The sequence below is a fragment of the Lontra canadensis genome, unplaced genomic scaffold (genome assembly GCF_010015895.1).
Source record: "Lontra canadensis isolate GAN:19392208 unplaced genomic scaffold, GSC_riverotter_1.0 scaffold7, whole genome shotgun sequence".
Taxonomy (NCBI): Eukaryota; Metazoa; Chordata; class Mammalia; order Carnivora; family Mustelidae; genus Lontra; species Lontra canadensis.
In genome coordinates, this window is record NW_022631001.1 from 29897354 (window position 1) to 29924658 (window position 27305).

The window sequence follows — 27305 nt, forward strand, 5'->3', positions numbered from 1 at the left end:
GGAGGCGGGGAAGGGCGGGGGCGGGGCGGGGCGGGGCGGGGGCGGGTCCCGGGCGCGCTCGGTTCTCTCCACCTCCCCGGCTCTGACAGCACTCTTGGCAGCGGCGGACATCAGCTGCTGGGGAACAGAGGAAGAGGAAGGGGTGGAGCTGCTTTGCGGCTGGACGCGAAGCAGTCCCCCGACTGCAGCGGGGGCTAGTCAGCTGTCTCTGGCGCTGCTCGGCCCCTTGAGAGCCTGCGCCTGGACCGGCGGGACACGGACGGGCGAAGCGGCCTATCTAGAAACTTGGGCAATGCCCCGCCACGGAGTATCTCCCGGCCAGGGCCACCCTAGATCCGGCGGGGAGACGGAATCGGGGCGGTCTCGGGGGTCCCCCAGACTGAGGCTCCTGTGGATAGGCCTGGCTCTGGCGTTGGCCCTGCCCGACTCCCTGGTTCTCTGGGCCCCTGCCGGGGCCCACCCTCTTCCCTCCCAAAGCCATCCCGCCAGGTTCGGTCGCTTAGTGCCCCAGCTCCGCAACGCCTTTGGGTGGTGGAATCTCACCTGCCCAGTCTGCAAAGGCTTGTTCACCGCCATCGACTTTGGGCTGAAGGTGAGCGCTTAAAGGGGCTGTGATGGAGCAGCCAAGGGGAGCGCTGGTGGGGGCAAGGGCGAGGGAGGTGCTGGGCCTGGGGTCCTGAAGAGCAAACGTGATGGGGAGGCTGGCATCTATCTACAAGCCTTCACCGGATTTGCTGTCCTTTAGGGACACCCATGATTACACACCAGCACCACCTCCACTGTGACCTTGTGAAGAAAGAGTGCAAATTGTGGGCCGGCCACTGTGCTAGCCATTTTATATAGGTTAAATCAAACCTGTGAGGTGTTCATTACAGTTGTTATCTTCATTTTACAAATGATTAGAGTCTGGAAGAGGTGAAGTCCCTTGCATAAGGGCACACAGCTGTCTGCTAGGGGAAGGGCTGGGACTCCTTTCCCTGTACATCTGACACTGAATCCCCTGTGAGGTAAAGTTGGCACCTGTAATCCAGAGCACCAGGCCTTGTACCGGTTACTCAACAGGGACTTGAATTCAGAAACATCCAGGGGTGTGGGACTAGATAGTGATGTCTTGACCCTGATGGGATTATGATGAGTGCTAGTTGGTCAGTGAGCTTTGCAGTGTTCTCCAAGGCCTGCCCCAAACTATGGACAGACATACTACCCAGCCTAGATTTCAGGGCACTCTGCAGACAGTGCCTGAGGAAGCCAGCTGGGTAAGCAAAAGGCCTGAAATGCCACTGCCTCCTGAGGGGAGGAGGAAGTATTGGCCTGGTGCTGCCTGAGTCACAGGGCAGTGTCTGTGGGAGGCAGAGAGTGCACTGTGGTCTCTTCACGGTGGCACTGAGGCCAGCCTGGCCCCAGTTTGGAGATGGAGGTACAAAGGGTGGTAGCCAGGGTTTGGCCTGGTTCCTGTGCTGCCTCTGACCTCTCATCACTGGTTCTTCCCACTACAGAAGGAGCCCAGTGTGGCCTGGATGGGCTCCATGGCCACCAAGCTCTGCAAACTGCTGAAGATAGCACCGCCTACTGTGTGCCAGTCAGCTGTCCAGCTCTTTGAAGATGACATGGTGGAAGTGTGGACACGCTCAGTGCTGAGCCCATCTGAGGCCTGTGGTCTGCTCCTGGGCAACACCTGCGGGCACTGGGACATCTTCTCATCTTGGAACATCTCTTTGCCAGCTGTACCAAAGCCTTCCCCACAACCACCCAAACCCCCAGCCCCAGGCGCCCCCGTCAGTCGCATCCTCTTCCTCACTGACCTGCACTGGGATCATGACTACCTGGAGGGCACAGACCCTGACTGTGAGAATCCGCTGTGTTGCCGCCAGGATTCTGGCCTGCCACCTACCTCCCGCCCAGGTGCTGGATACTGGGGCGAGTACAGCAAGTGTGACCTGCCCCTGCGGACCCTGGAGAGCCTGTTGAGCGGGCTGGGCCCTGCTGGCCCCTTTGATATGGTGTACTGGACAGGAGACATCCCCGCCCACAACGTCTGGCATCAGTCACGTCAGGACCAGCTTCGGGCCCTGACCACTGTCACAGCCCTTGTGAAGAAGTTCTTGGGCTCAGTGCCTGTGTACCCTGCTGTGGGCAACCACGAGAGTACACCTGTCAATGGCTTCCCTCCCCCTTTCATAGAGGGCAATTACTCTTCCAGCTGGCTCTATGAGGCAATGGCCAAGGTGTGGGAGTCCTGGCTACCTACTGAAGCCCTTCACACTCTCAGGTAGATGAGGTCCATGGAAACCCAGGAAGAGAAAGGTGGATGATAGGGAAGGGAGTAGAAGATCTGGGTATTACCTGTAACTATTCTATCATGAGTCAGCTCTCCTCACTGGCTCTCTCCCACCTCTGACCCTATCTTCCATCTCTACCCTTATATCCAGACACCCTCCCTCACCGGGCTGACAGCATACCCTCTCCATGTCTTTGCTCATGTTGGCCCTCTCTAAAATGTTGGCACCCCCCATTTTAACATCCCAACTTTCCCAGGCCCAGATCATATTCCTTGTGAAGGGCCTTCCCATTCTAGCTCACTTATCTCTTCCCTGAACTCCTAGAGCCCTTAGCCTTCTGAGCCCCTTCATCTCAGTCACATGGGCCCTACAATCAGTACTGTTTTTTGGTCTTCAGCTGGAATGTGATCTTCTTGTGCTCTTGTGGAAGTCTTGTGTGCCTCTGCCTTCCACCCAAATGCTTAGCACAGGACTGGGTGAGCAGGACCTGGATTATGAATGAGTGTTGATTTTCATATTCACTTTGTTTCAGAATTGGGGGGTTCTATGCCCTTTCCCCACGTCCTGGCCTCCGTCTCATCTCTCTCAATATGAATTTTTGTTCCCGTGAGAACTTCTGGCTCTTGATCAACTCCACAGATCCCGCTGGACAGCTCCAGTGGCTAGTGGGGGAGCTTCAGGCTGCTGAGGATCGAGGAGACAAGGTGAGGGAAAGTGGTGAGAACATGGTGGAGTAGTTGCTGGTGGGGGTTGGGAAAGAAGCAGGCCCTTTGTGACCGGACTCCTATCTAGAGCCAGAACACCTGTGAGCAGAGAAGCTTGGTTTTCTGAAGCTCCCAACAAGTGTTCCCTGGGAGTTCGGCTCCTGATCCCTCTTAGAAGCCCTTTCATCCACTCCCTGTCTCTGGCCGGCAATGCCGGCTGTTGTAGGAAATGAGTACCAATTTTTCCTGGCCGGGGCTGCCTGAACCCCTCCTTGCTCTGATATTTGTTTGTTTGTTTGTTGACTTGTTTGTTTATTTAAAAGATCCAATTGGCTTTATTGACCAACTCATGAATCGGGCAGCATCCCATCTAGCAAATAGAGGGGCGTTATCCCTGATAACCTTCCTTAACTCTCCCTGCAGGTACATATAATTGGCCACATTCCCCCGGGGCACTGCCTGAAGAGCTGGAGCTGGAATTATTACCGAATAGTAGCCAGGTAGGGGGGAGGTGGGAAGAGGGGTGGATGAACAGCCTGAAGGTTGGAAATTCCTTCCAGCATCTTATTCCTGCTGCTCCACTGGGGTAGAGAGGCTTCTTCGTTCAGTGTGTGAAGAAAGAAGCACCCCATCTCCCCAGATTTCCTCCCCATCCCTAGAACCTTCTGAATATAATTAGTGTCTTCTGGCAGGTATGAGAACACCTTGGCTGGTCAGTTCTTTGGCCACACCCACGTGGATGAGTTTGAAGTCTTCTATGATGAGGAGACCCTGAGCCGGCCGCTCTCTGTAGCCTTCCTGGCACCCAGTGCCACCACCTACATCGGCCTTAATCCTGGTGAGTGAGGTGGAAGGGAGCTATTAGGATAGAGGAAGTTGATGGGATTGAGAAAGCAGAAACAGACTTGGAGCCAAGGCTGGCAAAGAGCAGGTGGGACATGTGACCCCTCCCCGGAGTGGCCTTGGCTCCTTCCCTCTCCAGTCAGTTCTCCCTCTTTGCAGGTTACCGAGTCTACCAAATAGATGGCAACTACCCGGGGAGCTCTCATGTGGTCCTGGATCATGAGACCTACATCCTGAACCTGACCCAGGCTAATGAACCAGGAGCCACGCCATACTGGCAGCGTCTCTATAGGGCAAGAGAAACCTACGGGCTGCCCAATGCACTGCCTGCTGCCTGGCATGACTTAGTGTATCGCATGAGGGGTGACACGCAACTATTCCAGACCTTCTGGTTTCTCTACCATAAGGGCCACCCGCCCTCAGAGCCCTGTGGCATGCCCTGCCGCCTGACGACTCTGTGTGCCCAGCTCTCTGCTCGTTCTGACAGCCCTGCTCTATGTCGCCATCTAGTGCCAGATGGAGGCCTCCCGGATGTCCAGAGCCTGCAGCCAAGGCCACCTTTCTGCTAGCACCCCCAGGGCCCAGAGCTAGGAAAGTGGAAATCTTAGAAAAGGAACAAAACCCCACATGATAGCTGTGGTAAGAAGTGCATCTGAGCCCCAAGCACACCAGGGAAACAGGACCTTCTTTCATAGAGCTGGTTTGGCTAGATAAAGGAGAAGGGGCAGCTGTTCTGCCTGGGCCCAGCATCTAAGCTGCCCTGGGACTACTGCCATTCATGGCTGTGGAGCAAAGGTCTAAGTTGGCACTGTGCCAGCAGATCAGACAGGAGCTGTGCTGGCCAGCCAGGAACCCTGTACTGCTGCTGTCGCCTGGTTGCCAGGCTGTTAAAATAAAGATAAGAGACATGGACTCCAGACCCCTCTGTGACCATCCCACTTACTTCTTTTAAAGCTGGGAGGGCAAGGCAGCTGAGTGGCTCAGTCGGTTAAGCCTTTGGACTCTTGGTTTCAGCTGGGATCATGATCTCAAGAGTCGTGGGATCAAGCCTTGAGTGGGGCTCTGCTCTCAGAGTCTGCTTGGAATTCTCTCTCTGCCCCTCCCCCGTGCGTCCTCTCTCTCTTTCTCAAATAAATTAATAAAATCTTTTAAAAAAAAATAATAATAATAAAATCAGGGAGGGCACGGTGGCTTTGGGAATATGAGCCTAACTGAGGGGTCAAGGTACTGCAGGTGATGATGTAATGCAGGCACAGGAAGGCACACGGCTTAGCAGGGCAGACAGACTTTATTAGTGATATCAGTACAGCAGAGGTGCTCATGGAACAGGGGGGAGGGGACCCATGCCTGAACCAGTCCCCTCCTGCCCCTGCCGGACCCTACCAAGATGGGGCCTGGCCTAGACCAGTTCCTCCTGTTCCACCTGAAATGTGGGGGTGGAGAGCCCGGGGCTGGCCTTGCTTCTAGCTCCCCTTATCAATCCAGTATTGTCAATTCCTTGCAGGGATTAGGTCTCTCTCCCCAGCCCCTAAGCAGGGAACCCCAGCTACTGGGAAGGGGCCACTTTGGTGTGGGGGGGAGCGCTGAGGCCTAACAATAGCCTCCAGGGCCCCTCCCTGCCCCATACCCTTGAGTTCCCTGGGACCCAACGCAAGCAGGTGGAAGAAGAACTGAGGGCTTCAGGGGGTATGGGCCCCCAGGCGTTTGGGCTTGAGGGAACCCCACAACGACTGAACGCCCCTGCGGACAGTCCACCCTACACGTCGGGCAACAGACTCAGCAGGGGGTGCTGGGAGGCAGGAGGTGGAGGCCTGGGAGCGTGCATCCAGACACTTCTGGTAGCGGAGCTGCAAAGAGGCACGTGGGGCAGTCACTCTCCAGCCTGCCCCCTGTGAGGTGGGCGTCATCACACCACCACCCTACCCACTTACCATGCACGCAGCCTGCACGGCCTCTGAGAGGCTGGCAGCATTGGGCTCACACCAGAACATGTGGCAGCAGAAGGAGGCTGGGCCGGCAGCCATGATGAACGCAAATGTGTGGACATCTCTGCCCACAGCCAGGAAGGAGAGGAAACGCACCCGACATTCCCCCAGCACTGCTTCCGTCTGGAGGGATGGAACCCGGTTAGAAAGGAACAGCCCAACCCTCTCTTCCACTGGGCACATCCACCTTACTGGCAGCTCTTCCTCAACCACCCCAGGCTCCCCTCCATGGCAAAGCACAGCCATGCCTTCTCCCAACCCAGTCTTTACCTGCTGATGCAAGATGGTAAGGGTAGCAGGAGCCACACTGACGTGACTTGGGGTCCACTGCTCACGGCTACTGGAGGACAGGACAGACTCCAGGGCCCCATTTATCACATCCACTCCTGGAAGATAAGGACACAAACATGACACCACTAGGGGTGGGGAGAGGATACCCCAGGGCCTTTGCTCCATCCCCACTTCACCAGTCCACAGCACTGTATAATGCTGCACAGGTATCCCTTCCTTGGTGCCCTCCTCCTTGGCTTCAGTGATTTAGCACTTTTCTGGTTTCTTCTATATTGAATCCTAGGCTTGGCTTTCTTCACCTGACTCAGCCTCTTCCTTCAACCTTCAAAATGAACTGACCCCCGCCTAAGCTCTGACCTCCCCTTATCTTGGCTCTCAGTGTTCACCCACGTTCAGACATTTACTGCATTGTACCACAAGAACTCCCAAATCAGCCCCTATAAGCCACTCCTCTCCCAAGACCCAACCTTTGTTTTGTTCTATATCCACTTGAGGTATGTTGACTTGTGTGTGCCACGGTGCATGCCAGTCATTACAGTGCACAATCCCATGCACACCTCACAACAATCACTTGATTCTTTTATCACCATTTTACAGATAAGGAAATTGAAGCTTACAGTTCCCCTGCTCCTTCTCTTTATTTCTATTTTCAGAATTAGAAGGACTGTCAAATCTTAGCTGGATTCAGTAAATTTCTGTAATTTCTATAATGTGCTAAAAGGACAGTTATGCAAGGTTTGTAGCTTTTAGATCAATCAACATCCCCCTGTAAAAGAGTGGCTTCCTATACCTCAAACTGCCATTAAACACTTCACTCTTTGTTGCACTTGGCCGAGAACCAAGGCAGAAGCAACAAATGGCATGGCAGAGGCATGGGTTCTGGTCCCTGCACTACTCATGAATGTGTGATCTACTGTCTTTACCTTCACAGCTAAGAGGTTAGAAGAAACTGCCAATGTAAAGACATGCAGCTCTGTGGTCCACTCCTGAGCCCTCTCACCCCTTTCAGGGCCTCTGGGCTCCCACAGGAGCAGACCACATGGACCCTTTGTGGGCAGAGGACAAAGAAGAGGACAAATAACTTCCTCAAAAGCCCTCCCTCATCTTGGCCTTGATCATCTTACCTCTGGCTGGATCAAGGCCCAATTCCCCTCGCAAGCATGCGAGTCCTCCAAAAACTGGCCTCATCTGAGCTGTCAAGCCTCATATTGTATTGCTCCCTGAGCTTCAAATGATTTATGTAGCATTTATTAACACCTAATCTTGGCAAATGCCCTGCTAGGCAGATGGGGAATACAAAGTAAGAAGAGGATGCCCTCAAGGGACACAGGCAGTAACTGTGGAAAACCCTCTGTCTGGAGTGCCCTTTCCCTCTAGACTGTGTGAGAAACTCCTAATTCTCCTCCTTTAGGGTTCACCCAGGCCCCACCCAGGAAGCCTTCCCTACTGCAGGGCAGAGAGGGAATGTTGCTGGGACAACTCTTAGCACATCTCAAGGACAGAAGGCAAGTTTATTTCATCTCCGTGTCCCCAATCCCAGCACAGGGCTTATCTACTTAAGGAATTCCAGACACTTGAGCAAGACACCCTCAAGGCAATACTGGCCAATGCGTTCCAAACTTGTATAACCAAGTAAGCTAGGAGTCCACAGACGGGTGAAAACACAGGCAGTTCCTGAGTGGGTCTGGTCTGACTGGCAAGGGCTGCGGTGTGTTTAACATTTATGCCAGTCAGTGGCAAATCTCAAAGTGTGGACAAGATATCAAAGTCAAACCATTTAATAAGCTCGTAGGGTGTGGGGGTGGCGCTTGGCCTTGGAGCATGGGAAGGATCAGCACAGAGGCGGGGAAAGTAGTGGAACAATGTGGCCTAGAAACAATCTGCCATATTTGGTGACAACTCAGGATTAAAAACTTACCCTGACCCCTAGCCCTGCACTCCGAATCCCCTTTACCCTACTGTGCATTTTTTTTCCCTATATCAATTGTTGCCTTCCAACATACTATATAATTTCATTATTGTCTGTCTCTCCTGGCTAGAATGTCAGCTACCTGAAGGCAAGAATCTGTCAGTTTTGTTCATTAATGTGTACCAAGAACCTAGAATAGTGCCTGGCACAGATCAGGCATCCAATAGTCACTTGTTGAATAAATGAATGATTTATGAATGAATCAATATTGCAGCCTCATGAGGAGCCAATGTTACACTCCTGGAGGTTAAAAAGGGAGGATGAGACAAAGCAGTAAATGACTTTAGAGACTCAATAGAGCAGACCCGTCGAGGTAACGGGCAGCAGAGGGGCAGTCAAGGATCGCAGACAGTTGCTTCATCTTATGAGAACCTACATGAGGTGGTGGGTTGACAGGGGAATAGGGGTAATAACTAGAAGAGGCAACAAGGGTTTGGAAGTTGAGGGTGAAAGGAGAAGAAATGAAGCAAAGGCGTAGAGGTCAGCCAAGCTTCCTTCCTGCTCCCTAAGCATGATTTTCTCACCTCCAGCTCCATGTCTCTGGCACTGCCTTGAATCCAACTGGAGTACCAACTCCCCTCTGCAAATCCAGGCCATCTTTCTAACCCTAGCTCAATCCCCCCCCAACTTTCTAAGATGGGTTCCCTTATAGGACATAAGGTGCTGGTCATTAAAGTCAGCATGGTTTGAGGGGAAGAGCAGACAATTAAAGATGACCGGGTTTGAGTCCTAGGCCTACCATCTCCTAGCCATGTCATTTGAGGCAGGTCTCATTCATTGTTGCATTTGTCTGTTCATTTATCCAGCCACCAAACAGTTGAGCTCTTCCTAAGTATCTTTTGATATGACACCTGACCACTACTTAAAGTGGCCTCTTTTTTGCCTCCCCCTCTCTCTCCTTCTGCTCTCACAATCCTGATAATTTCTCTGTCCATTAAGTGCTGGAAGGTCTAAAAGCTAGGCCTAGCCTCATTTCTCTTTTCACTGTGGGCTGCCACGCTCACGGCTTTGATTACCTCTATAACCCAATAAAGCCACACTTTAATCTGTAACCCAATCCTCTCCTCTGTGAATCCAACTGCTAACCCAAGTTTGTCAGTCAGCTTCCCCATCAAACTTGGCATGTCTGAAACTGAACTCCAATCTCCATACCAAAACTGGCTTCTTCCAGAGTCTGCTACCTTTAGAGAATGGTGTCACCATCCGTTAATTCCCAAAGCCAGGAAGTCAGGAGTCAGCCTGAATATCTCTGTCTCTCCTCCCACATTCAGTCAATCACCAAGACCTGTTGATTTTAATTATCTAAACACCTCTTGAATCTGCACACTCTTCTTCAGCTCCACCATATTCCGTGATACTCTTCTTATCGGCCATGGCTACTCCAAGATCCTCCTAATTGATTCCTCACATCCACCTCCACCTGCTAAACATCCTTCTCCATGGTATAGCCAAAGCCAGCTTTTACAAAATTCAAATCTGATTATGCCAAGTGCTTTCCTGAAAACTCAACTATAGCTCCTTGCTGTTCTCAGGATGAAGAACCAACGGTAAATGTGGCCTCTGACATCCCATAAGGTCTGAGTGCCACCCAGCTCCCAGCCTCTTCTGGCACCAGTGGCCTTCTCTCAATGTCTTTGAAGTACCAAAGTGCCTTCCACTAGGGTCCTCTTCTACACTGTTCACCCTGCCTGGAGAGTTCTTCCCCTGCTTTATTCCTATCTCCATCTCTTTTACCACATTAGCTCCCATTCATTTTTTTATCTCAGTTCAAATGTCACTTTCTCAAAAAAGTCTTTTCCAACATAGTTTTATAGCACATTGCTACTTTCTTTCAGTGAATAACTCAGTTAATAATTATACATTTATTATTAATATGATTATTTGACTAACTCCTTTTTTTTTGTTGTTTTTGTTTTTTGTTTTTTCTGCTGTAACCTTCTGTAACCTCCACAAAAGCTGTGGCCATTGTTCTCCCAAGACCCAGCCCAAGATGGGCTTCATAGGAATTTGTTAAGTGAATGAGCAAATAAATAACAGGTACTGTGAAAGCACTGGAAATATAAGAGACAACCAGACAGTCTCTACTCAGTTTCCTTATCTACAAAATGGGTATTACTATAATCCCAACCTGACAGGATTGTCAAGTCTTAAATGATATATAAGGAAGTACTTCACAAGCAATAAAGCGTGTCACGGTTATGCTCACTGCTTCCTCTCTGGATGCTCACAGCCTATCATCCTTAGCACTGCAGTACCAAACCCAGCTCCCAGCTGCTACCTAGTATTTACAGTCATCTAAGACCTGCCTCCCAAACCAATCAAAGCTTCTCCATGGGATGCAATAGTGCATCTCCCGATGTGCCTGGTTCATTGGTTCAAACTCAGTGAAGGCATGCGAATCGCTACTATAGGCAGAACACAGAGTGCAGATGGGACAGAGGTACAACAAGCTGGGATGCATTTTAAAGGGCAGAGTGACATCAAGCAAGAGGAAGGTCTGGTAAAAAAGGCATTAGGGGGCAGAGGGTGGGCATAGCCTTGGGATCAAGGTGGTGGTCCCTGGGTGAAGAAGAACGCACATACCAACAGGTTTAGCAACAGGCACATTCCCCAGGTAATAGACTTGGAACTTTTGTACCAACTCATTCTTAGGTGCTGGAAATTCCACTGTGGGAAAGAAAAGAGGGATCAGTCGTGGTGGCAGACCTTGCTCACTCTCAGTCCCCACCACCAGGGCATAAGCTGGATATGCACCCAGCCAAGGCCCTACCTCCACCCCTTCCCCATCTCCCTTTGACTTATTTGATCCAAAGAATTTAGTCTCCATGTGCCCATGTCCACGTAGTAGTTTGTGCCTCCTCCTGAGTCACTTCACCTTTGCCGACAAAGCTGAGCTGGACCTGGCAGGGTTGTGGCACTGACCTTGGAAAGGGACATCCACCAGTTTAGAGTGGTCCAGGGAGAGTCCATTTACCAAGCAGCGGGCATTACGCCTTTCGGCCATGATCTGAGGAGAGGAAGGGAGGAGCAAGGGAGAGTCTGTTAGGTCTTCATTGCTCTGGAGTCCCCCACCCCCACTCAATGACCCCACCCACATCCTTGTAGAGCAAATGGTAGCTAGTCCAGGGAGCAGAGGGGGCCGTGCCTTAGAGCAGATCTCATGCAGGCTGGTGGCGATGTTCTTGGCAGGTGCCTCACAGCGAAACACGTGGCACTTGAGCATCTGGGTCAGCTTATCTCGAGCTACGTAGGCAAAGTCCCTGTTGGGGGAGGGGCACCTCAGTGTCTCCCAGTGCCATCCAGTGCGAGGTGTCATCCCTACCCCACCCTGGCCCTCCCTGTCCATTGCAACTCCTTCAGGGCTTCTGCCCTTGGGCTGGTGTCTTGTGGGTGCCGCCTTCTGGCTGGGGCATAGACAGGCAAGCATGCCAAGGTGGGGGAAGATGGGCCAGCACAGCGGGCAGGAAGGGGCAGGGCAGAATAGGGGAACTTCAGTGCTTTGAGGCATCTGGTCCAGGTGTGGGAAGAGGAACGGTCAAGGTAAATTAGACATAAGTACCTCTCTCTGGGTCCGGCAGCACAAGAGAGGCAAAGAATAGAGTTAGGAAGGAGGGCCCCCACTCTGACTGCTGGATGCACCCCCACCCGAGGATCCCCAGCCCATCTCCCACCTTCCACTGTCCCGCCCGACGCCCCAGACGCGGATGCTGACGATGGGCTGGGCATGCAGTAGGGCCTGACTCTGCGGCTCCACCAGCTTTAGTGTCTCGTCTTCCAGCTGTAGCAGCAGGTCCTTTCCCTGTGGGCCCAGGAAGCAGGCACTCAGTGGAGCCCCAGCTGGGGAGGTGGCCGATCTCTGCCACCTCCAGCTCAGGGAAGGTCAGCCACAGCTCTGGGCCCCTGGCCTGGTGTGAGACCACCCACCCTGCAGGCCTCACTCTACTCGAGTCACGTCTGTCATCTCTTACATGATCTGGTTTTACGTGATCTGGTCACTGCTAGAAACCATCTCCCCAGGCCACCACCTGGGATTGCACACCCATCTCGCTGGGCTGTCATTTGCCGGGGTTGTCACCTCCCTCCCCCAGTCATTGCTTGGGTAACCCAGCTCTCTCATTCTCTCTCTCTCTCACAGCTCCCTTCCCTTTCCACTGAACTGCACCCGCCAGCTGAGCCCTTACCTCCCCCCAGCCCCCAGACATGGGGTCATGCAGATTGTTTTTGTGGTAGGAGAGCTGCCGGATGCAGTTGTTGACAGCCACGCTGCTGCGTCCAGGAGCCAGCTCCTCCTCGGTCATCTCCACCCAGCCTAGGGAGCGCACGGCGAAACACTGCCAGACACAGAAGAGGGGGTGGGAGGTACAACCGGAGGACCCCCCAACACAGGATGCTCTCTGCTAAGAGCAGAGGAGTTTCTGACTCAGAACATGGCAGCTGGGAGGGTGTTCTGAGCTAAGACTGAAAAGCTCCCCAAACAGGATATGGTTGGTGGGAGGGGGATGGTCTCAGATGAGACCCCTGCTAGTACAAGAAAGCATCTGAGCCAAACCTAGATGGACCCCCTGCCAAGATGCTGGATTGGCTGAGTTAGACTCTGACATGCTTCTGGCTCAGACACAGGGATCTGTGCTAAGACTGGAAGAGCTCCTAACTCAGGACCTGGAGAGCTTCCTGAGACCAGAGATGCCCCCCCAGAACATGACACAGGGGGTCTCCTGCACACAGAGGAGCCCCAACCTGGGGAACGGGCATTGGTCTTGAACAAACCTTGATCCCTGGGTTGGCATTCCGTGGGGGCAGCTTCTCCTCCTCTTGGGGTAATGGCTCTGGGCTGGAGGAAGATGGTAACACTTGGTACAGATCCCTGAACATGAAGCTGTCCTATGGCCCCTCCCAGAGAGATCCATTCCCCTGCCAGCACACTGTATCATGCCTTCCCACTCACCTGAGACTCTGAGCTGGGAAGGGCAATGTCCCCTCCTCAGGGTCCTTCAGTCCCAAATCCATAGGAGCCTCCTCACTGGGTTCATCCTTGGGAAAGGGAGAGAGGAGTCAGGGCCAAAATGATGTCCCTTCTCCAGCTCGCCCATTGTGAAGCAGGTCCCCTCACCTTCCAAAATTCTCCATCCTCAAAGCCTTCTCTGTGGGCAAAGCCTGTCCAAGTGAGCTAGGAAGAGGGATGGGAGTGATAAGTGGGTGGCTCGTCTGGCTCCAGCAGCACCACCCCTCCACCCTTGGACAAAAGACAGGCCTGTGAGCTCACCTGAGACTCCTCTTGGGGGCTGCTCCCCTGTGAGGGAGAGGCCCGGCCCGGGGGCTCCCACTGGGTGGTCCCTGTTGGGATATGCCAGTAGTAGGTCCCTGAGGTATCCTGGACCCTCATCCATCCAGCCGGCAGGTCGGAATCCGTCTCGAAGGCGTTGGGGTTCCAGAAAGAATCTGCTGGGTGGGGGGACTGATGAGGGTCTGCCCACCAAACAAGCAGACAGTAGGTACTTATGCCCAGTCCCCTTGCGGAGACCCCATGGTGAAGAGGAAGAGATGGGGGAAGGCCCCAACACAAGGTTCCTGCTTCCTCCTAGAGCTTGCAGTCTGGAGTCACAACATGGGGCACCACCAGCTGGGGACATGACTCAGGTCTCCTCCCGGACCCTGCTCCTGGCTAATGTGCCCACATAGAGGGAAGGAGGGAGGCAGAGAGAAGAGAAGGAGACTGGGTGACCCTAACTGACCTCCTGTCATGCATATCCATCTCTCAAGTACACGGACTTATCAGCAGCTCCCGCGCACATGTGTGCATTAGGATACACAACACATACAAGCCCTACTACGATCCTGTGCAGCCATCACACAGAAAATACCAGCAGAGATGGCAGGTATCACAGTCAGATGCACACACATGAGGAAGGGCAAACACACACACACACACACCCCAACTCCAGCCATAGCCTAAGGCAGACACCACACGCAGAGGTATACACGCACGGTTCTATGTATCAGCTCCCATCACACGTGTGAAGAAGCCACACCCACAACAACCCCCCACACATGTGTGGGTACCACCCAGACAGTGAATGCACACTCAGTCAACCTCTGCCACATGTGTGCAGATACCACAGACACTCATACCCTAACCCCTGGCACACACATATGCAGGCAAACATTCTCTGCACATGTACACATACCTGTGACATACACCCCTCTTCTTCTAGCAGAGCCACACCACTCCAGCTCCGTAAGCCAGCTTCTGCCTCCTCTGCCTCTCCTCCCCACCCAGCCCCAGCCCACATCAAGCCCAGACTCAGGCTACCCCTCACCTGGGCTGCTGTCCTGTAGGATGATGGCCAGGAAGAAGTCCTGGGAGAACATGGCGCTGGTTCCCAGCCCCTCCTGCCTCCACCCTCCCTCCTCACAGCCCCTCCAGCCCGGCCAGCTGGGCTCACAGCCTGGTGCTGGGCTGCAGAGAAAAGCTCATCCCGCCCCCTTCTCACCAGGGCAGAGCGCCTGCCAGGCAAGATCCTCCCCAACCTGGCGCTCACTAAGGAGGGGCCAGGACCACCATGGGAGGGGATCTCCTTTGCATGGGGATGGAGGGTCCTCATAAGACCCCAGCCCTTCCTGCTCACATCTCTTCTTTCTAATCCTGGCTCCCCTCCCCCAATCCTGAATCTCCATCCCACCCCAAAACGGGCACCACAGCACCACAGTCAAACCTAGTCTTAGGGACACCAGGAAGCTCAGTGCCTCGGGAATACCTCAGCCACCTGGGGCTCTGCAAAGCCTGGAGCTCTCAGCACAAAAAGGGTGTGGCTTCAGGGCTCCCAGGGATCCCTCCCCTGCCCAGAACCTGTCCTGCAGTTTGAGCCCCAAAGTGGGCCTTGAGGGCTGGGCCCCAGCAAGCTTGAGGATGGGCTTGGGGCTTCCCAGAACAGCCCCCCTCACCTGCCAGGGCCCAGCTAGGCTGCAGCGTCTCCTCGGCAACCGCAGCACCAGGCCGGCTGGGAGCGCCCAGACTGCTGACGTGCTTCCCGTTACCAGGGAAACGAGGAATCCTGACTGGTCCAAGAGGCAGCACTGAGGATACAGGCAGTCCCCAGACCCAGGCTGCTGGGCAACCAGGCAAGGGGTGCTGGGAGCAGGTGTGGTTACCCAAGGTGGCTGCACACCTGATGGGAGAGTTATTTCAGCAAGATGTCTTACCACCCTGTTTGCAAATGAGGTGGGCCCACAGAGGAGGGGCTCTTCTTGCCTGTCCAGCCTTCTAGGTAGCCATTACCACCTCGTCTCCCTCCACCCTCCCCTTTCCTCACGCCCAAAGGAATTAGAATGTCCACTCTTTCCCAGGGACCCTCTATCACCTTCAGGGCTCTCCTGTCAAATCTTCCAGGAACACGGGCACCGAGGGCAACCGTGCCTTCCACAGCCACACCCTTCTTCATGAAGGATCATATACCTCTTGAATCTGGGGACCAATTCATCTTCTGACTGAGTCACGAACACCAATCCATCTGCCATCCTGTTAGCCTGTACCTTCCTGCTTCAAAGAGCGTCATCCTTCCAATCTGTCCTGGAGGGGCCGCTCTCCCCCCTCCCCCCAACCATCTGGGAGGCCCTTCTGTAGCCTGGCATATCTCCCTCCAAGCAGAGCCCCACTCAAAGCCTTTGCCGCCACATGCACACATTTATTCCAGAATGGACATCTCCACTCTTGCGTCAACTCATTCAGGCGCTCACACACGGATTTAAAGGTTTGTGTATCATTCTTTCATCCATCCACGCATGTCTTCATGGTGAAACCGGTGTAGTCATTTGCTCGGGAGTCAGTGAATCACATAATGCTCTCTCCTCTTCTCCATCCCCATGTCACTACAAGAGTCCAAGCTACTACCTGCAATTCTTCCCTGGATCGCCACAACAGCCTCACAGGTGGGCTCCCTCCTCCAGCCTAGTCTCCTCCAATCTGGACTGCACACTACAGCCCACATGACTATTCTAAAATGCTAAACTATTCTCCACTTTAATACTCGTAATTGTTTTCTCTTGCCCTCAGGATAGAACCCAAACTCCTCCCTGGGTTTGTGTGCTGTTCTCAGCCCTTAACCTCTGCTTCTCAGCCTTACCTCTGATCACCCTCCACCCCTTGTCTCTCTCTCCCTGCGGGGCATGCCCCTCATCCTCTCCAAGCCCAGCCTCCCTCCCTCAATCTTCACTGGACTATCACCCACTCCTTCAGGCATACATGTAAAGGTCATGTCTCAAAACTGACCCACCCCCTCTCCCCCATCACGCACACAGGCAGGGCTGGGTCCCCCTGCTGCACCTTCCCCACTCCAGTGCTCACCATGCTGATCAGAGCCGCCCGTCTATCTCTGTCTCCCCCACTAGACTGTGAGTGCCATGAGGACAGGAACCTCTGTCCCCTATAGTATGCCTTCTCAGCATTTAGGACAAGGCCTGGCACCAAGTATGAACCCAACACAGGTAGTTAAGTTCATTCACTCATTCACTCATTCATTCATTCATTCATTCAGGCACTTATTCAGTCAAAAACTTTGTGGAGATCCTAAGCTGGGAAGGGGAAAATAACTTTTGCTCAATTCTACTCCGTTCCTACATGAGCCCAGACTTTCTCCATGGCCTTCAGGATCATGGCACCACAATTACAAAGGAGTAAGCAGTGACTGGACCCCTTCCCCAGGCTGATGCCACACCACTCCCTCCACTTTCCAGAGTCTCCACCAGAGCTTGATCCTTGGCCATCCCCTCTCACTGAGGTCGATCCCCATGCCTAGCAGGCCCTTCCCACTTCTTCAGCAGTTCCAGCCTCCTTCTCCCAGAAGGCTCACAGGTGCAGCTACTGCACTAACCATCCCAGCAGCCTCTGAGCAATCATGCCCTCCAGTATCTGGCCTCTGACTCAAACCCCCAGCCCCCCAAGCTAGGGCAGAGTCTGCAAACTAGCAACCTATAGACCAATACAAGACTCAGACTTTGTATGGCCTGCATGGTGCTTTTTCAAAAAACAGAGTTGGTTGTTAATATTTAGAAATTGAGATATTTCACATCAATGTCCAGTTTTCAGTTTACCTTGAAAAGTGTCATGAACTGGCTCCATTGCCACTACATTTCCCCCTCACCCAACCCTATAAATAGAGTGAAGCAGCAGCTGCTCCCTTCAAAGGAGGTCCAAGCAATGACCATGGAAAGTCACTAACATCACAGAAAAGAGAGGCAATCAGACTTTGCCTTTGATAGAAGTACTCGATACCACCTATGAGGTGTCCTTGCAAAAGCAAAACACCAAAAAAACTCTCAAATCCAAATCTGATCAAGTCTCTGGAACACACTACCAAATTTGCAGGAAATCTAGGGGAAGAGAAACCTGCTCGATGCCACCACAGGGAGAGAGTCTGCAAATTCAGACCACAGAAAAGCCAGGCCAAATAACCCTGTGTCTCCAATTTAAAACAACAACAACCTGCAAGCAGAAATAGAGGGAGACAGAGGGATGGAAGCGTAACATACAGCTCAAAGAAACTTTGAGATACACATCCACCATCAAAAGGTCTAGGACTATTTGATTATTGATTCAAAATAATCAAAACTTTTTAAATAGCAGAGTGGGGGATCATTTATTAAACAACTGGGAAATCATAAACACTGACCGGATATTTGACAATATTAAGGAATTACTGTTAAATATTTGTATGCAACATAATGGTACTGGGGATTGTTTTAAGAGTTTTGTTTTCTAGAAACGCATGGGTGAACACTTATGGATTTGAATGTTTGCTTCAAAATTACCTAGGCTAGGGCCTGGAGTAGATCAGGGTATAGACGCAGCAAGATTAGTCATGTGCTGATAATTGCTGAAACTGTTATCATGGGTCACTTGGGCTCACTATTCTAGTCTCTCCACTTTTGTAGATGTTTGAAAATGTCCATAATTAAGTTTTTGGAAAAGGAAAGGAGATGATGCACTGCCCTTGGCTCCATGGCTCCATGAACTGCATGCTCCCCTGCAAAGGCTCCCAGTTTGGGGTTTGGTATGGTGCCTGTTGCCAGGGGCACAGCAGAGTCCTTCCGAGGCTCTACTTAGACTCCAATCCACAGAACTCCAGGCTTATAGCTATGACCGATCATCTCTGTCCTCCATTCCTCAACTCTGTCTGCATCTCTACATGACAGAGACTCAATTTATTTAAATGGGACATATTTAATGATCAGTCCTTGGAGTCCTAATACCTACTTTCTACTTTCTCCTCCTGCCTAATCCCACAAAGAAGTATCTATTTATTCTTCCTTTATTTCCTAACCTTTAGTCAGTATTCTATTCCTGATACAAAGAATAGAAAACGGTATCCTTGCAATGCCTTGAGTGGTGCTCTGCATACAAGCCCCGACCTCAGTCTTTCCAGGTAGACCTATGTGGGGAGGTGCTGTTGCCTCCAAACCTGGCCTGGTAAAAGCTGGCTCACGTGCACGTGGCTCACTGTGCCGCATGCACCAGTGCAGGGTAAGCAGGGCTAAGAGCTCGGGTCTAGACACAGTTCCACTATGAACGCAGACTCTGTGACTATGGGAAAGCTACTTAACCTCTCCAGGCTGACTTTTCACCATCTGTAGCACAGGCCCCATAATAGTATCAGACTCACAACATAATTATGAGGATTCAGTACAATAACGCCGAGCAGAGGGCGGTACCTTTTAAGTGCTCCCTAAATGCAACAAGTCCACCATCCATCAGCGTCCACAATGGATGGACTTATCAGTTTGTGGAAGCACTCTAAATATAGGAATAGTTTTGTTCAGGAAAACCCGGTTATGGCCTGCTGAGGACTGAGGACATGGGCTCTGTGGCTCATGCCCTGGCTGGCCCTGGCCTTGATTTGGAGAGGCCTGACCTCTGCCCTCTTGCCCTCCCATCTTCCCCATGTCAAGCTCCATAAGGTACCTGTGTCCTCCGGGGAGCCGTAGGAGGGGCTGCCCTGGGATAAGGTAGCCCAGCTTGAGTCCTCGTCACTGGCCGCACTGTTCCGCATGCCAAACAGGAGGCTGGCACTCTTGCTGTGATCTCGGGGACCGTCGGCAAGGGCCTGGGGTCTAGGAGGCACCTCCACACTCTCCGGGGGCTCAGGCAGCCCTTGGGGAGAAGACAAGTCCTCCTCCTCCTCCTCCTCGTCCTCTTCCTCATCATCCTCCTCGGCCTCCCCTGCTGCCTTCTCCTCTCCTTCATCCGGCCCCTGCTCTTGGGTGCTGATGATCAGGCCAGATCCTCGGAGCCCTCTGTTGGCCGCATTGTGGGCAGAGAGCTCCAGCTCAGAGTATAGGTGCATCAGGCCTTTGGGGCCCAAGGGTGCCATCTCAGGCTCCTGACTGGCCTCCTCTGCCAGGGTCAAGGTCACGTTGCGGTTCTGGTCACGATGGGCTGTGGCAGCCCGCCGGAGCTGGTTCTGGCCCTCCTTTAGCCACTTGGCATTGGCAGGGCCTGGCTCAGGCCCACCCCCCTCCCCCATGGCACTGCGCAGGTCCTTGGGTCCCACAGCCGTGACCTGCAGCTTGGAGTTGAGCAGCTGGTTGTGGGCAGCGTGCAGGGGCAGGGGTAGGCTCAGAGCGGGGCCTCCGTGGCTGTTGGCATTAATGGCCGACTGGCTCAGTGATGACGGAACAGACATGGCCTTGGCAGATCCTGCGGGTGAGGAGAGGAGACCGCATTGAGCCTCCACGTGGGAACAGCAGCACCCCTACATCTGCCTGAGGCTGTGCTCTATACCTCCTCGACTCACTCATGCTCAGCAGACCAGCACCCACCAGTCTGTGTCCTGGGAGCTATTTTCCCATGACAACAACTAGGCTTAACTCCTGTCCCCACTCACCACCACCCACTCAACCACCATCTCCACCAAAGGCTAGAGCCAGGCCTACAGTCTACCCTGGGCCCAAGTCCCCAGTCCTGAGCTTTCTGAGCCAGCACAGCCAGCCCCTGCTCTGCCCTCACTCCCAACAGAAGAGCCTCCACACAATGGCTCTCTGTGCGTCCCCACCCCCAGCTGATCCAACCGGGGCTTACTGTGCCAGGGACCCAGTTGCTGTGGGACTGGCTCATGTGCTCTGGACACTGGACACTGACTGCCCCCTTCCTCTTGCCACGCTGCTATCCACAGTGTCCCAGTGTGAGCTCCCCAGGCAGTATTCCTTTCACCATCAATCACTGGGCTCAATCAGCCCTGAAGCCCAACCTTACTAGGGACTGTGAGAGTAGGAGAGAATGAGCTGCAGACCCATTTCTCAGGGGCATGGACCTGAGAAGGAAGGTCATAGAGGAAGGACCATCAGCTCCAATTAATGGCTCCTTTGGCTGTATGAAACTACATTTTGATGAGTGTTTCTATTAAGTACCTCACTTTGGGCACCACTCTACCTCCCAGACCCTATAATGCCCCATGTCTGGTGGCTCACTGCAGGGGCTTTTGACCTGTACCCTCCAGGCCTTCAGGTCTTGATCTGAACATCACCTTCTCAGTGAGGCTTTCCCTGACACCCTTTTAAAACTGCATGTCACCATGCCCTCTCTCAGCAACACCCAAACCTTCCCTGGTGCCTAGCACCATCTGTCAAGGTATTTACCAATATTATTACTATTTGTTTAATGATTGTCTCCTCATGACTATAATTTCAGTTCCATGGTGGAAGATTTTTTTCTTTTTTTTCAATGCCATATGCCTAGAGCTTAACACAGTCCTGGCACAGAACGGGAATTCAATAAATATTTGTTGAAAGGCCCTCCTTTCTCTTCCAGGCCTGATTTTAGTATTCCTCTGCCAGTTTCAGAAAACACACTTGGGCCATGTTACTGTGTCTCAACCAACTGTTCATGGTGGCCCAACCAAATCCCATCTGCCCTTCATGTGAGGGGATCTCCTGTTCCACAGTGACAGTCTCCCCCCACTTCCTGTCTCCTTGGACCCCTCTCACCAGAAGCCTTTGAGGATCACTTTCTCTGCCTACCTGTCCTTCCAGCCACATCACCCAGTGATCCCACCATCAGGGTCTCATTGCATCCTCCCCATTTCCCCTACCTTCCATTTCTCTTACTCCCCTCCCTCCCTGACCCCTACCGTAAAGTGCTTACTCCCTGGACCCTCACTGCCACCACGTCGCTGGCCATTCTCCCTGACCAACCACTACCCAATTCTCCCTCATCCTGGCCCCCTTAGCTCCTGCTGTCCACTTCCCCCATGCCCTCCCTGAGTCCTCCCATAAGGCCTCCTTGACTCTTGTCCCCAGCACACAACTCTCCCTCACTGCCTGCCTCTCACTGCACACCTCTCTCTCTGACTTCCACTGTATGGTTCTTTCACCCCTATTTCTCACCTGAGAGTTCTCTCCCCACCCCAAAATCCCACTGAGGAGTTCTTTCTCCCCCTGACCCCTGGCCCTGGTTCTCTCTGCACCTCACTGTAGTTCTCAGCCCTGAGCACAGGTTGCCAATGAGGGGCTTCAGGCTACCTGTCTCTCAGGTGCAGTGCATAACGCCTTTCCATCCTGCCTCCCTGCCCAGACCCTAGCACAATTCTGTGCGCACATCTGTGACATGCATTGAAAAAATGTTCCTGTCTGTGTGTCTGCTTCATGTGGAACTGCTGGGGCACTTGGTGTGGCTCCAGCTGGGCAATAAGCAAACTCATGGTCACTGGCATAAAAGAGAAAAATAAACAGCTCTGCCACTACCTAGAACCACAGTAATCTTCCAAAAATGGAAACCAGATTGTGTCACTCCCCATTTGGAAAACTCAGATGGCTCACTGCTGCCTTCAGGATAAGGGCTGTGCACACTAGCAGGATCCTCCTTGAGCAAATCCCTATGACCTCCCAGACCTCCTCCCCCTTCCCTGCCTCCTTCACACCTGACATTTCAGCCTCACAAAGGGTGGCAGATTCAAGAACATGTCACTCACACCCTAACAGCTCTGGCTCTTTGTTTACAGTGCTCTCTACCCCCACCTGAAATCCTGTCTCCCCATGTGAGAACCTTTGCTCATGTTTCAAAACTTGGCTCAGCAGCACAGCTCCGAAGCAGTGAGCCTTTCCTGTTTAGTCCTCCCTCTTCATGCTCCCTCCTCCATGTCTCACGATACCCGGTGCCCCATTCCAACCAAACACCTGAGACTGTGTCTTACTCAACTTCACATTCCCATTACCAAGGAGCGTGCATTGTGCATGTGCCACAGTGCGGGCCCTCAGGGTGGACAGAAGGAAGGATGGAGGGGACAGATATAGAGTAAGAGGAATTCGGAGGCTCAGAACTCAGAATTTGGAGGTTGGAGCAGACACCGAGATAAGCTTGTGTGGCCCTGTGGGCTGAAAGCAGGCAACGGGAGTGTTAGGGAGGGTAATGGAGAATGATGAAGGGTACCCAAGAAAGCAGGGGGTCCCAGAGCAGTGAGGACCAAAATCTGGAGAAAAGGAAGGGAGGGAGTTAGTGTAAGCCGACATGCTGGCCCAAAGGCTGTTCCATGGTGGCATCTCCATGAGTGTCAGGATGTGGGAGACCTGTGACTGGCAAGCGCAGAGGATCATGGAGATGACGAGCCCTTCTCTGAAGCAGCAGTGTATGCAGCCAGGCGTCTAGGAGGTTAGGATAGGACCGACCGCCTTAGCACTTGGAGGTGTGATCTAGGAAAGGCAGATACACTGTGAGGCTGGGGCACTGAAGAGCCAGGTCATCTCCAGGACAGCCCTGTCCCCCTGGTCACCAGGGCAGAAGGCACTAGGGGAGAAATGAAGTTCTGCTGTGACTAGCACTGAAGCCTAGGCACCTGGCTCAAGGCACTGTGTGGAGCCATCACCTAACTTATTGTGGTCAAAGGGTGACCAGCAGCCCAGGATCCTCAAAAAGAGGCACATTTTGGGGTTTGGTGTACCTGAAGCCTCTCAAAGGATGGAAAAAGCCACATGGATTCTGGCTCAAGGCAGGGAGCTGGGCAGAGCCCTCATGGAAAGGAGCTAAAAGAGTGGCCGCTAAGCCCGAAGGAGCTGCAGTGGGGAGCACATCCCACTCAAGGTCAAGCCTCCTGTAACCTGACAGCTTACTATTTGCAAGGCACTGTGCTAGCCATGGGGAAGAGTGATGAGTTATAAAGCAATGGTCCCTCCCTGGTGGAGCACAGAGATCAGCAGGGAAACCACCCCTTACTGTACAGAACAGTGCCAGTGTCTGGCCAGTCCCTGGCACCGATGAGCACCCCCTATTTGTTGATTAAATGATGGAGTATTGTGATGGGGAGCAATAAGGCACTACAGGGGTAAGAGTCTGTCTTCCTCTAGCCCAGACATCAGCAAAGAGCTGCTTGAGGAAAGGACTTTTTTTTTTTATAAGATTTTATTTATTTGTTTGACACAGAGAGAGAGAGATCACAAGTAGAGAGGCAGGCAGAGGGCGGGGGAGCAGGCTCCCTGCTGAGCAGAGAGTCCGATGCAGCCTCAATTGTAGGACCCCTAGACCATGACCTGAGCCAAAGGCAGAGGCTCAACCCACTGAGCCACCCAGGCACCCGAGGAAAGGACTTTTAAGTTGAGACAAGAGCACAGCTCTCCTGGGACCACCCCCTGCACCAGCCCTCGCTCCCAGAGACCTCCCAATCCTCCTTCACAGAGGAAATAGAAGCCACCAGTTGAGGGATATCCCCAAAAACAAACTTGCTGTCTTCAACACCCATCCTTTCATCCTTCTTCCTAAGACCAACTGCTTCATCTGTTACTTCCCTCCTTCCTTTCATGACTTTCCAGGAATTTTATACCACTGTTTATCCATTTTCTCTTCTATATAATCAACCTCTCCTTCTCAATGGGACCCACTATCTACCAACTTACATGCAGAATGTTTCTTTACTGACACTCCTCCAGTGCAACTAACTACTGGCTCTCTCTTGTTCTCTCTCTCCCCCCTGCCAGCTCAAGCAAACTTCTTGAAAAGACTTGTCTCTACTCACTGTTGTCATTTCCTCACCTTGCACTCACTGCTCAACCCTCTCCAATCCTGCTTCCACTCCCAGCACGTCTCAGTAACAGCTCTTGCCAAGGTCAGCAGGACCCTATGTCATCTAATCCAACCCACACATAATCTTGGTTGTATTCTCAGCATTCCTCGACATCCAGCTTCTCGTCTAACTTTCATCCATGGCTTCCTCATGCTACATCTCCTGGTTTTCTGCCTACACTCTAATTCCTGTCTGGTGGCTTCTTAGACCCCTATGCTGGCTCACCTTCCTCTACCAGCTGTTACACACTGGGATTTCTCATGGCTTATTCTTATGCCCTTTTCTCACAAATATTCCACGTATTTATTTGTGTCCATAGCTTTGGGTGCCACCTATACACTGCCCATTTCCAAATTTACATCTCCATTTTAGACCCCTCATCCAAGCTCCAGACATGTACATTCAATTTCCTACTCAACATCTCCACCAGGATGTCTCAAAGGCTTCTCAAACATGCCTGCTTACGTTTCTCTCTCCCACACCCTTACTGGTCCTCTTTCAGGATCCTGGTTCATGGAGGGATATAACCACCTATCCTGTTGTAAAAATCAGAAGCAGGGGTACCATCCTTAACACTATCATCTCCCTCACCACCCCCCACATTTAATCAATCCCCAGATACTGATAATGTTCTCTCCGAGGAAAATTTCTGGACTTCATCTACTCTCTGCATCCACTGTCATCACAATCCACCCCAAGGACAAAGAACTTAAGGTCAAAATTATTAACGTGGCCTAAACTGTCCTGCTCAGTTTAAACTGGCCTCAGCCTTCCTCTCCATCTTCAGCCTCACTGGCCTTCTTTTGATCCCTCGAAGACCTCATGCTCTCTCCTTCCACAAGGTGTTCGCATGTGATTTTTCCCTTCTGCCTGGAACCTCCTTCTGGTAACCCTCAGCCTAACTAACTCGAACTCAACCTTTACATCTGAGTTCAAATGTCACGTTCTCAGAGAAGCTTTCCTCAGTTCTCTCTACCTCCCAGACCAGTTTAGCTTGTGCCCTTATGTATTCTCAAGGCACCATCCAACCATCCACTTCATGGTATTTATTACACTTGTCATTTTATTCTGATTCCCTCCTGGATTGTGGGACAAGATTGCAGTGTATTTTGTTCATAATTATATCTTCAGTGCATAACACTACCTGATATATAAAAGGTGCTCAAAGTTTATTTGCTGAATGAATAAATAATTAGATTGCTGCAATTTTTTTTAAAGGATCACACTGTGTTGAGAGCATTTAATGGGATGTAGGCAAGAGAATATATGCTATTAGAGCAATGAGGGGGAAATAAGAGATTAAATCTGGTAGCAGTGAGGATGGAGTGAAATGAATGGATCTGAAAAATATTTAGGTAGCGGATGTGACAGAATTTGGTGACATTAGATGCAGAGGATGAGGGAGAGAGGTTAATCTAAAATGTTGCCCAGGAATCAAGCTTGGATAACTGATTGGAAAGTAGCCATTTCTGGGAGCTGTAGGAAGAACAGATTTGGAAGAAGGGTAGAGAGGGAACACATGGAAGATAATTCAGCTTGGGATCTGTAGGTATGGAATTTCTCTTGATTCAAGGGGATGTCATGAGGGCAGCTGGATATGGAGTTCAGAAAAGAGGTCTGGGCCAGATACATACATTTAATAATCATCAGTATAAAGATATAGATATAGATATATAGATATGAAATCTGAAGACTTGGGAGGGAATAAAATACCAGAGGAGAAAGTACAGAATGAAAGAACACGGCTCAGGACAGAACCAAGAGCTTTACCAACATCTAAAGGGAGGGGAAGGAGATGGTAGCAAATGAGACCATGAAGGAGCAGACAATGCCGGACAAGAGAAACCAGAAAAATGCTTCCAGGAGAGTTAACGCACACCACTGCATATACTAAAAGGTTAAAGGGGGAAATAGGAAAGTGTCCCTTGGAACCGGCCACATGGAGGTCTCCGGTGACCTTGGCTCCAGCAGTTTTGGTGGATGTCGGCAACAGAGACCAAATGAAGTGGTTTTGAGAATGAATGGGAAGTGAAGACATGGAGACAGCAAGTGTAGGCAGGGTTTTGGCTTTGAAAGAGTAGAGAGAGATGGGACTACGCTGGACGGCTGGGAATGTAAGAAATGCACAGGCAGATGCAAAATAGGTTCGGAATAACCTCTGAATTGGCGGTAGGAAAACTACTCTTAATGAGTGCTTCTGCGAGTGCTAGGCCTCCTGTCTAAGCTGGGGACACAGCCGGCCCCAGGGCACACCCCTCGGTCGCCGAGGGCAACTGAATGCGGCTTGACAGATTGCAGGCCAGGGACCCTGCAGAAAACCGTAAAGGCTCTGCCCACCTCACCCCACGTCCCATTCCCAGCCCTAGACCTCCCCTCCCCCATCCCCCTCCCCCATCGACCCCTCGCTTCGTGTACCCCATTCTCGCCCCTCTCCAGCCCCGAAGGACACGAGGTAGAGGTTGGGGAGGGGGCCTTGTGATGACCGAGGTGGAGCCTACAAGGGAAGGACAGGACGGCAGTCGGAATGCGCGCGGCGGGAGGACCGTCAGCGGGGATGGGGCCTGACTGGGGGACCCAGACCGAGGGACCAAAGGGAAGGGGCTGCGGGGTCCGCTGACTGCTGGGGCTCGGGATCCGACCTCCAGAGCTGGGCCCGGGCAGGGGCAGCTCTTACCTGCGTGGGGAGGCCCCAGGCCCAGGTGGCGGAGGTGGCTCAGACTGCGGGGCTCCAGCTCCGCGGCGGCTTCTCCATCACAACATCCCCCGCCCTGGAGCGCGCGGGCCGCGGGGCCGCGCCCCGAGCGGCGGAGGCGCGCGCGGGGCGGGAGGGTTGGGGGGTGTTGCGCGGAGAGGCGCCATCTTGGGCCGCGCGCGGGCACGAGCGCGCGAGCCCGTCGCGGGCGACACTTGCCGCAGCTTGCCTGGGCGCCCCACCCTGCGGGACCTTCGGGCCTCAATGCACCCTACCGCCCAGCTGCCCCGGCCAGCCGCAGGCCCTGGGCCCGAGTCCCCGGGTCCCAGAGCTCTGCCCCTGCCTCCGCCGACCCCTGCCCAGCCGGGCACCGCCCTCCACGGCGAGGCCCCGGACTCACCGAGAGCGCCCCGCCGGGCCCTGGGTCCGCACCCCCGCGCGCGCCGCACCCACGAGGCTGGAGCGGGAGGGGCTGTGGCGGTGGCCGGGCCGCGGCCGCCTG

The 27305-nt window shown here is 52.8% G+C and overlaps 2 protein-coding genes across 10 annotated transcripts; one reads left to right on the top strand and one right to left on the bottom strand.

Annotated features, from left to right (window-relative positions):
* The first annotated feature begins 102 nt into the window (after positions 1–102).
* Positions 103–10210, top strand: SMPD1 (sphingomyelin phosphodiesterase 1). 2 transcript variants are annotated; one of them, XM_032853323.1, is made up of 6 exons: positions 103–592; positions 1497–2269; positions 2812–2983; positions 3407–3483; positions 3676–3821; positions 10028–10210. In XM_032853323.1, the coding sequence occupies exons 1-6, from the start codon at positions 293–295 to the stop codon at positions 10072–10074; spliced, it is 1515 nt and encodes a 504-aa protein (XP_032709214.1). In that variant the 5' UTR covers positions 103–292; the 3' UTR covers positions 10075–10210. The 2 variants fall into 2 exon arrangements, with proteins under 2 accessions (XP_032709214.1, XP_032709213.1); XM_032853322.1 differs by lacking the exon at positions 10028–10210 and adding an exon at positions 3986–4745 and having other exon boundaries at positions 104–592.
* Positions 5096–27305, bottom strand: APBB1 (amyloid beta precursor protein binding family B member 1). 8 transcript variants are annotated; one of them, XM_032853315.1, is made up of 15 exons: positions 27204–27305; positions 19026–19760; positions 13335–13513; positions 13182–13238; positions 13017–13102; positions 12839–12902; positions 12253–12402; positions 11743–11870; positions 11631–11636; positions 11217–11331; positions 10994–11078; positions 10655–10738; positions 6082–6197; positions 5758–5934; positions 5096–5673 (listed from the first exon to the last, which is right to left on the bottom strand). In XM_032853315.1, exons 2-15 carry the CDS (start codon positions 19744–19746, stop codon positions 5506–5508), a joined length of 2136 nt encoding a protein of 711 aa, XP_032709206.1. In that variant the 5' UTR covers positions 19747–19760; positions 27204–27305; the 3' UTR covers positions 5096–5505. The 8 variants fall into 8 exon arrangements, with proteins under 8 accessions (XP_032709206.1, XP_032709207.1, XP_032709205.1 ...); XM_032853316.1 differs by lacking the exon at positions 27204–27305 and adding an exon at positions 26786–26918 and having other exon boundaries at positions 13335–13510; XM_032853314.1 differs by lacking the exon at positions 27204–27305 and adding an exon at positions 26786–26918.

Excerpts from the sequence above, each read along its gene's own strand:
- SMPD1 (XM_032853322.1), top strand. The coding sequence starts at position 293 with ATGCCCCGCCACGGAGTATCTCCCGGCCAGGGCCACCCTAGATCCGGC. Across the intron at positions 2,984-3,406 it reads CTGAGGATCGAGGAGACAAG|GTACATATAATTGGCCACAT; the intron begins GTGAGGGAAAGT and ends CTCTCCCTGCAG. Across the intron at positions 3,484-3,675 it reads TATTACCGAATAGTAGCCAG|GTATGAGAACACCTTGGCTG; the intron begins GTAGGGGGGAGG and ends GTCTTCTGGCAG.
- APBB1 (XM_032853315.1), bottom strand. The coding sequence starts at position 19,746 with ATGTCTGTTCCGTCATCACTGAGCCAGTCGGCCATTAATGCCAACAGC. Across the intron at positions 13,514-19,025 it reads CGGCTCCCCGGAGGACACAG|CAGATTCTTTCTGGAACCCC; the intron begins GTACCTTATGGA and ends CCCCCCACCCAG. Across the intron at positions 13,239-13,334 it reads GCCCCCAAGAGGAGTCTCAG|CTCACTTGGACAGGCTTTGC; the intron begins GTGAGCTCACAG and ends CCCTCTTCCTAG.